Source organism: Thermobia domestica, chromosome 8 (genome assembly GCF_964235325.1).
Source record: "Thermobia domestica chromosome 8, izTheDome1.hap1.1, whole genome shotgun sequence".
NCBI lineage: Eukaryota > Metazoa > Arthropoda > Insecta > Zygentoma > Lepismatidae > Thermobia > Thermobia domestica.
In genome coordinates this window covers 140,498,791-140,509,044 of record NC_137461.1, presented here as the reverse complement: position 1 = coordinate 140,509,044, position 10,254 = coordinate 140,498,791, and the positions used below count along the sequence as shown (strand labels likewise).

General features: G+C 35.9%; 1 protein-coding gene across 3 annotated transcripts in view; it reads right to left on the bottom strand.

Annotated features, from left to right (window-relative positions):
* Positions 1-255: 255 nt before the first annotated feature.
* CycB3 (cyclin B3) overlaps positions 256-10,254 on the bottom strand; it is a 101,349-nt gene continuing 91,350 nt past the window's right edge. For all 3 annotated transcript variants that reach the window (XM_081769057.1, XM_081769058.1, XM_081769056.1), the window contains exon 9: positions 256-1,391. In XM_081769057.1, coding sequence (XP_081625183.1) covers positions 1,337-1,391 — 55 coding nt within the window. In that variant the 3' untranslated portion in view covers positions 256-1,336. The remainder of the gene's footprint in view (positions 1,392-10,254) is intronic.

The window sequence follows — 10,254 nt, the reverse complement described above, 5'->3', positions numbered from 1 at the left end:
GAAATTATGCTACTAATAATTATAGTCTTGTGGAGGAGGTTTTTCAGCTTCAGTCGTTCCCGACTTCGACAATAAACCCCACTTGTTTGTAAGTCAAAATATACATTTTTAAAGTCATTACTTCACTCAAGGCTAACTCCAAAGCTAAAGCCACTTAATCTGCACTGAATTTGCTTCAATGAAATTTGATGTTATGCCATAATTAAAGTATTAAAGATAATACTTAATAAATGTAGTCTAGAATGAAAGACCTGGTAAGTATTGATAAACTATAATTTTGTACTTTTGAAAAATATAAAAATATGTACAGGTTGAATCTGGTCATGTTAACGCTTAGTGAATGTTGAAAATATAATCGGCAACAAATACAAAACTACAAATTTAAGTACGAAACAATATTTACATATTCAAAACAACAAAACCGAAAGAAGAAATTTTGACAGTGTACATGCGAAGGTTAAACATTTACATTATGTTTTGTTTTACATTTCATTTACAATTTGTAATTTACTTCAAATTCATTTCATATAATACATTGACACTTTACAATTTTGTGAATTCATTTTGTCGACCATAGTAAAAACTGGAATAAGATACATAATAAATAGCAGATGAAATTATTAAAAAGGTATACGACAACGGACACTATGCTTAAAAAGAATTAACAAATAATCACAATACTCCCCAAGAGTCTTCAAAATAGCTATAAAAGTCGACACGATGTCAAATTCGCAAATGTGATTACGAAATAAAAAGTATGGATAAAATCAATCATAAAAACTTAACTCAGTACTAACCCATGGGAAAAAACAGTAAAAAGAAAAAAAAAAGTTAAAATAATTTACGAAATTTTAATGTGAAACGTGTGGCCTACACGAGATATTGAAGAGAATCATTTATCGCTTGCATCTTCATATAAAGAAGTCCTTATATCTAACGAGATCTATTTAACTTATCATTCCTACTACAAATTCGCTAACTGTACATATTAAAAAATTACCACCAAAATATTCAATGGTGTTCGTGCTTGAGCATATACACTCCAGCTGTCGCAATGTATATATCATTACTATTTACGAAATTTATTTCATTTAGCACTATATCCATTTCAACGAAGGATATTTACATCGTCAATTTAGTTATGTAAAAAGCACTTAAAAATGTCAACTGGGTTCCTTAAAACCAACGTCAACCCCACTTTTTTCAATGGCTAAAATATCCCAGACAATGTAGCAATATCGAAATTTCCTTCTCCAAGAAGGACCTATTAATTTCTTTATATGGCAGTGTAGCTTTCCATACTCCGGACATTTTCATCAAATATTTATACTTGACATCAGTCATCCTTCAGATCCGAAATTAAAGGAGTTTTGGCGACTTCAAAAAACGCTCTGCAAAAACAAAAGTTGTGATTAGAAAAATCATTTTTAAGATCACAAAGGAATTCCTGTGATGAATTAATTTTATATTAAGTACATAATTTTGTAAATAATGTACTAAACACTGATGTTCCAATAATTTAAGGTAATAGAAGAAAAAATTTTACATACCAGCGGAATGCCCGGTTCCTAAAAATAATCTAGTAAAATATATGATTATAAACCAATTAACTTGATACCTTTTGTTAAAATATTTGAAGCAATTATTTATAATCATCATAACTGTTTCTACATGTTACGTAGTAGATGGAAATGAAATTTTAGCAGCATGTTGCCAGGTCTTCTTCACATACTGAGGGAGCAAGACGGTGTGACAACCTGGCCGTACCGCCAAATGAGTGCTTCCTTAACACGAAGCAGTCGAATGAAAGGAACGAGACACTATGTCACTCAGTCTTTAAGGTGCATTGTAGTGGTGTTACTCAATATTGCCCGGAGACATTTGGATGACTTCACACGGAGAAGCATCGGGAAACTGGAAGGACGAAGTGTGGTCAGCATTGCCCAAGGGCTTACAGCATTGTTCCACATGTATGAGAAGCTTTCCCTCACAAGCAATGCTGTGAAGGAGAGAGAGTGGCCATTCACGGTCAACTACAGCAGAAAATGACCGCTGTAATGTACAACAGGCAAAAAGGGACCGACGCAAAAGAAAGTACAGTTGCAAACACTTAAGAGGACTGCAAGTAGTTTAAATCTCACGCTCCACAGTCGCACGTCGACTGCATAGGGTGATCTCTTTACCTGACGCCCATTACATTGTTTCATTGACATTTTTACAGCGGCGACACCTGACCAAGGAGGAGTGGGATCACGTTCTCTTCTCCAATGAGGGCATATTCAATATTAATAGTGCAGAGATGACAACATGCAATTGTTTCAGAACAGTGGAACATGATCATTTTGGTAGTCTTGTGTCGGAAGGTATGGTATATGTGCATACAAACTTCCCAATTTTTGAACGCGGTACACTCCGTGATCAACGTGTCATAACAATGCACTCCTTTCCCCATGTGCGTCTTTTCAGAGGTGAAGCCGGCCGCAACTACTTTATGGATCATAATGCACGCTTGCATCGGACACAGGTGGCAGAGCTCTTGGAACGCGAGGATATTCGGTGAATGGACTGGCCAACCTGTTCCCAACATGCATCCAATCGAGCACGTTTGGGATACTATAGGGAAAAGTTTTGCAAGATGTCCAGATATATCAAGGACCATCCAGCAATTGTCAATAGCGCTGGTACAGGAATAGAACTCCATACACAAAAACTCGTCACAGACTAAGCAACATGGAAGCATGTTGCACAGCATGGATTGCTGTCTGTGGCGATCACTTCTTTGCGGACCATTTCACTCCTGTAATGTCAAGGCGGGTATTATGAGTCTCAGTGCTTTCTGGGAGTGCCATTTTGATTTTTTTTTTTTTTTCTGTATTATAGTCCTGTGTGAAGTTTCAACCTATGCCGTTTGGGACTGACAGCATGCGAAATTTACTTTCGTTCGTAAGTTTTCCACACCAATGTATTTATCGAACTCTCAATACGGCTTCAGATACTACAGGGTGTCTACTAAAATTCCGAAATGAAATTTCGTGACTTTTTCGTGACCTTGTCTTTGCCAAATCATAAAATTTCCTAATATTTTCAAAAGCGAATTTTTGTGCGAATTAGGCCGAATTTTCATCTATGCGATAGAAACATACTTAGCTTGCGATTTGGTAGCGTCTAAACCCGACCATAGACATTTTTGGTGGTGAACTTTGACGTTTTATAGAACAAAATTTTTTAATCTGTACTTACATTTGAACAGTTAAAAAAAAAAAAAAAAAAAAAAAAACGTGACCTAAAAGCTAAATTTCGTGACTTTTTCCTGACTTTCATGACCATTTTCTGGTTTCGTGACATTCGTGACCGACAGACACCCTGTACTATACAAACTATTTTAAATTGCTGACTAAAAATTAAGTAATTAATGATACCTTCAGTAAAAGACCTCAGATATAGTATACACGGATTTCAAATTAACTTTTTAACCGGTTGATCACAGTATGTTTAAAAAGACAAGATGCTTGGTATATCACAGGAACTAATCAAATTATTTCATTTATCGAGCCGAAAATATTCCTGTGAAGATCAGTACAATACTTCTAGAAATACCTAGTGTGATCGTATTCATGTGTGGACCTCATGCTCAATTAGTAACGTTTCATTCATATTTAATTCAAAGATCTCAATGTTCTGTTTGAACAATGTTAAACCTAACCAATATACAGTATATTCTGGGTTACTTCAGGGATCGAATGTCCTTTGGTTTTCCTTATAATGAAAAATTATCTATGTGGAAAGTTTTAAATATACTTCATGCTTAATATTTACTGATTATGCCGAACTGTGCAATGAAATCCACACGAAAAATGATTGTAGAAAATTATGATCATATTAAGTCTTAACGAGTGGCTTGCTGGGGTCTATTGAAAGATCAAGTCATTATTTCAAAAATTAAATAAATATTATCGTTATATAATGCCTTTTGTTCGATCGAAACCATAATATGCATATAGTTTGGAATCCTTTTCATCAGTGTCGAAAACAGAACGTTCAATATGTTATTAAAATACATTGCAACTATTCAAACATGTTTTATTATGTACTTATGAAAAAAGAAAAATTTGTCACTTAAATAGAAGGTTTATGCTGCAAATTTTATATCTATCACAATTAATTGATACGTTCTTATTAAACAGATTACCTTTTCTATTGTTCTGACCAAAGAGACATCTTATACCTAGGTGTGTATGTGTATATTATACATATAAATAAATATATATAAAATACTAATAATCCACAAATATCCCTCTTCATGCATGACCTTCACTTACACATACAAATTACATATACAGGGTGTTAATTAACTATACCGACAAATTAAGAGGTGATTCCTTACATCAAAATACGAGAAATAGTTCATATAAACCTGTGGGGAAAAGTGCATAGTTTCAGAGCAAAGGGCCGTCCAAAATTGTAAAAAAAAGCCAAGTTTTAAGAGGCCCTATTTCGAATTCGAGAAACTATGGATGTTGGTTCTTATGAGCGTAAAGGAAGTCTCGCATACGCAATCCAAAAATGCATATTTAATTAATGTTCAATGGGTGTACAGAGTATTCCATACAGGGTGAAATTAACAGACATGCCATCAACCGAATTTTGAGATATGCTCTGATTTTATGATTGATCCAAAGTAGGCAAACGGTAAGTCTTGATAGCAGTGAATACGGAATCCTTTGGCGCGATGTCTGAAGTGTTAAGGATCGTCAGCAGTACGGTCTGTTGTATTCGGAGAATGCATGCTGCAATATTTTCTTTCATGCTTCTAAGTGAAGAAAACTTGAAATATACTATGATAAAATATATCCCAACACACGGTATTCCGCGCACACACACACACACACACACACACACACACACACACACACACACACACACACACACACACAAACAAACAAACAAACAAAACAAACGAACAAACAAACGAAGCTGCCGGTTTTTAACACTTCCGACTTCCCACAGAAGCATTGGACGTCCATTGTTGTCAAGACTTACCTCCTGCCCATTTTGGACCCTCCTTGAAATCAGGGTGTATTTGAAAGCTCTATTGAGAGCCTATCTGAAAATTTCACCCTGTAGGGAATAGCCTGTACACCTATTGAAAATTTACCAAATCTGCACTTTTGGATTGTGTATGAGTGGCTTCCTTTACGCTGATAAGGACCACCATCCACAGTTTCTAGAATTCGAAATAGGACCTGTTGAAATTTTGTTTTTGAGCGAATTTGGACAGCCCTAGCTCTCAAGCTATGCACTTTTCGTCATAGGTCCATATTAACTTTTTCTCTTATTTTGATGTGAGGAATCACCTCTTACAGTTTGTCGGTATAGTTCATTAACACCCTGTATATATATAATTAATGTGAGAAATTTGCAATGTACAAACTAAGTGATGTGTATAGAGTGGAGCCTAAAGGCATGGATATTTATTTTTAATTTAAAATTTAAGTGTCTTTCAGTTATTTGACAAATTATAGAATTTACAAATTATAACAAAAGAATAGTTATTGTAATTTCATGTTACTAATAATAATTATACCGGGTGTATCAAAACTCCGGGGTCATAGGTCAATTACGTTGATTTAAAATATATTTTTAAAATATGGAAAGAGTAATGTGAGTGAATTTAAAGCATCTCGATTTTCCAAACAATGTTATATTGTTGAAATAAGGGCTCAAGCAAATAACCTGTACTGAGAATGCTGCTTTTACATTTAACAGAGCGCCTTACCAGTGTGAAGCTCAAACGGCTGGCGAGATCGGAAAAATCCACCAGTTTAAACTGAAAATCACTTTCCTCTTTCCATTTTTTCGTATCTTCACTCGCAATGGAGTTACCCTATAGCCCTGGACATTTGATACATCCGGTATATTTGATGTTACACATTCTTTGAGGATGTATAAAATTTTGCACTTCGTAATTGCCTTTGGGTGTTAAATACAATTTATAGTAAGAATAAGCTGTTATCCACTATAAATTAAGCATTTGCAGCTCTATTACGTCCACATATTTAAGTTAAATGGAAGAGCTAAACATTTCACGATTTTTTGCATAGAACTATCGTACGGTTACTACGAATTTTCTTCCCAATTAGAAACCCAGGGCGCAAAATTTCAGTCAGACGCACTTGCCAATCCAAAACTGGTGGCCACCAGCAGTATCTCACGTACAAATTATGAGAGCCCCCACTTCCCCCACGGCCTTTCGTTAGACAAAGATTACATCAGAACATAAAATTTCAAAACTATACAATTAGGTTCAGGATAATTTTGAATTGAACAATTCAGATACATATTAAATATCTTACGATTGAGGGTGGGAAAGGATGAGCGAATTACAATGTTGTGAAGACTTCACTTTCCATGTCTGTTGTGAAGATTTCACATTCCGTGTTTTCTCTCACTCAGTAAAAATTATTTTCGTGCGAAACAAAGTGCGCAGCCTTATGAGTTTAGGAAGAACTCATCCTACTGAACACTGGTCGCCAGCTCTAAATTTCTAGTCGCTAATGGTGGCCTGGCGATCAGAAATTTTGCGTCCTGAGAAACCTATACATTACGTTTATGACATACACAAAAGTTATCTAGAGAAACTTAAGCTTAAAAAAATTTCAATGGCTGAAAGAAACCATGTACTTAACAGTTCGCCGTTAAGAGTTTTATCTTAGGTTCACACATAACCCGTCTTATTGACATGCAACAATTTTTGAAAACCGTGCTGAAGATCCATTCAGTAAGCACAATTTTTTTAGCTGTTATTCTGATTTTAATGGAGGAGGTTGCATCTTTAGGCGAAGTCATCCGGCAGTCCACTAGTATGTACTGAGACAATAGATTTTCTAACTTTCACACCAAGTGCAAAGAAATCCATCGTCAGATCTAGTAAACAATTGGACATCCTGTGACAAATTGTGCCGAAGATAAGCAAATATTTCAGATTCTGTCCCTATAGATTGCAACTGTAGCAGGACAAACCTATCGAGAAAGTGACTTTTTTTCCTGCTCAAGTATGCAAATTTATGAAAACTGACAGTACCATGAAATAATTAATGTATAGTGATCAAAGCAGCTTTTCAAATGAGTAATATTGAGTTTCCTTCTCATTCTAACGTGCCTATGAGGATATGCGCAGTCACCAGGGTAATATTTTTCACTGCAATCTATGCTGAAATTTGGACCATTTTTCAGAGAAAAAAAAAGGGGGGGGGATTTCGTGGTAACCAGGTTACACACACTGCTTCTGCCACCGCAGCTAGAGCAAATCATCGAAGCTTCATCTGCACGTAGTCTCCAGTTCCTATTTTATATATAGAGATAGATTATACAAAAAATCAGAAGTGACTTCAATAGACTTCAACGGAACAGATTAATTGGTCGTGGTGATAGGAAATCCATCCCTAGCTTCCACGTCTCCTTGTCATGAAACTCTATGATTATTATTATTATTATTATTATTATTATTATTATTCTGGGAGTGTTACGAATCTTCAAGTTAACCTCTACCACCCATCATACATGATCTTCGAGTATGCATTACGAAAAGTCATTGCATCAGTCGCTCGTTACGATGTGCACTGCTGGAATTTAAGTTGTGTGTGTGTGTGTGTTGAATGACTCGGTTGACCACACAGCTATACAAAATAATTTTGATAATTTGAAACAAAACTGTCCTGATTTTCATTCGTATCACTATTATGTCACTCAACATTAAGTTATGAGTGTTTCTAAGTGAAAAGATTATTATAAATTATCTTTATCTAGATTTACTGGAAAGGAAACCATAAGAACCATATACATCAGCTTGAGGAATCCTATTTAATTTCAAAAATGATATTCTTGAAATGTTGAATTACACAAAATTAAATTTCACCAATGCAATTTCCACGAAAGCTATCTAAAGAATTCCGCCACCAAATTTATCCCTACCAGCAGCACAAACCATGTCTTAGTTATACGTACTATGGATGCAGATGCCAAGTCGTACTTCATACTCATTAACCAGCTCAAATTCGTGAATTACTTGACAGCACCCGTGTACTGCAGAAAGTGGTAAGGAAATTTGCTCTTCTGAGACTTCAACTTGAAGCAAACAAGTGATTTTAAAATAAAGATTTACCGAAAGCTACATTAAAACATTTTCTTAAGTTGGAGGTGAGTTCATTTACTTATCCTTGATCAATTTTAATCTCAGGTAATAGATGTCAAACATGGAAAAGCATGTGTCACGTTTGATAGAAATCCTTTTTAAAAAAAGGAAAGTAGTGTTAATATATCCCTTTCACGGTTTATCCTTGTCCTAGCAGATTATGGCCTCAATGGGAATAATCCTAAATTTAAAATCACTTTCACTATTATTATAAATCAAGGAACTACATGACGTATCTAATGTTTTTCTTTACGGAAGTTATACAAAAAGTTGTTACCGCATGATTTATATAGTTTACTTCAAAACTGGGTAAGAATTTATCTGTTTATCTCTATTCTTCACTGGTGTTAATCCAAATTAATAGGCCTATTTGGGAAACCTGAAAGAAAGCACACACTAAATTTGATTAAGACCTGCCCTGCTTAATGATAGTTGTTATGGAACACGTATACAAAATGTATATCATGTTGAGTAGTAGAACTATTTTAACAATCGTTCTTAGTTTGTATCAGTAACAAAGGAAGTTTTGCCTCCGGAATCCGAACCCCTTAGAACGCAAACAACTTGGAATACAAAGTAGAAGTTTCAGTAAATTTTGACAGAATACGTACGCTGCCTTGGAATTCGAAGGAGCAGCAAGTTTTCCGTGTTGCTTGTACGTACGTTTCCCCTGAGCTCGGGTCGCATTGCAGTTTAGTTTTCGCTGCTATTTTTAGACTTCTATACTTTATATTTTTAAAAATATAAATCTTAGTGTATTCGCCATAGGTTCTGAAAAGTTCCTTTCCCATGAAGGGTCTATCCATATGAAATCTGCCAATGAGGATTGCTTGACCATTTTATAAATCAAATTATTTTTCTTTGTGGATTCCTATATGATTACAGAGTCCGAACATTTTTTTTTCCAACTCCGATGGCAATCATTTTTAACGAACTGATTTTTGCGTCTGTCAAGGTTTGCGTTAACTTATATTACTCAGATCTGGTGAATGCTGGGTTGATGAAACAAACCATTTATTCGGGAAAGAACAGCCTATCTTATGTCCAATACACATTTAATGACATGCAAAATAGTCCAGACCCCCCACCCCCCTAGCATTGCACAAATTTGCAACGTTCAAAGGCATATTATCCCAAGAAGGAATGTGATCTCAGGCGTACTGTTTGAGGGTGTAGCTGCCTAAATGTACTACATGAAAAAGAAAAAGAAAGTTTCCTCCGTAACAACTTACAAAGTTTCAAACACGGAAAATAAAAATAAATCAAAATGTGGGCATCCTGTAGCTCTGTTGGGACAAAATTTAAAAATCTGAAATCTTGACACATGAATAATCCATCGTGTACGAGGGCGGGGTGAAAAGTTCTCGACTGACCCAGAGATGGCATTCCAATCAGCAAAATTTTATTGTTCTTGCCTAGGGGCGCTTTTCAGCTGTACGTAGAACGAGTGTCAACTTGTTCTTTTAAGTAATTTGTGTCCAGACATTGTTGCAGTTAGATGTCTTGCGTGTTAGTTAGGAAAATGGATAAACTTGAATATCGTGCGGTAATCAAATTTTTTGTTTTGGATGGATTAACCCCTAAGGAAATTCATTCGAAGTTGACAAAAGTTTACGGGGACTCTGCTCCTTCCATGTCAACCGTTAAAAAGGGGCAGCTGAATTTAAACGTGGTCGCACATCCCTCGAAGATTAACCACATGAAGGAAGGCCGAAAACCGCAACCACACCGGAAATAATCGAAAAAGTGCATAATATTGTGTTGGACGACAGGCGAGTGAAGGTCAGTGAGATAGCTGAGAGTATGGGGATATCGGAAGAACGGGTGCGAAACATCTTGCACAAAGAACTAGGGATGCGAAAGCTCTGGGCAAGATGGGTGCCGCATTTGCTGACTGCCGACCAAAAGCAAATTCGAAAACTATTTTCGCAGCAATCTTTGGACCGATTCAAAAGGGATCCGACCGACCGATTTTGTGCGGCGATTCGTGACAATGGATGAGACATGGGTTCACCACTACACGCCAGAAATGAAACAACAGTCCAAGCAATGTGTGGAAGCTG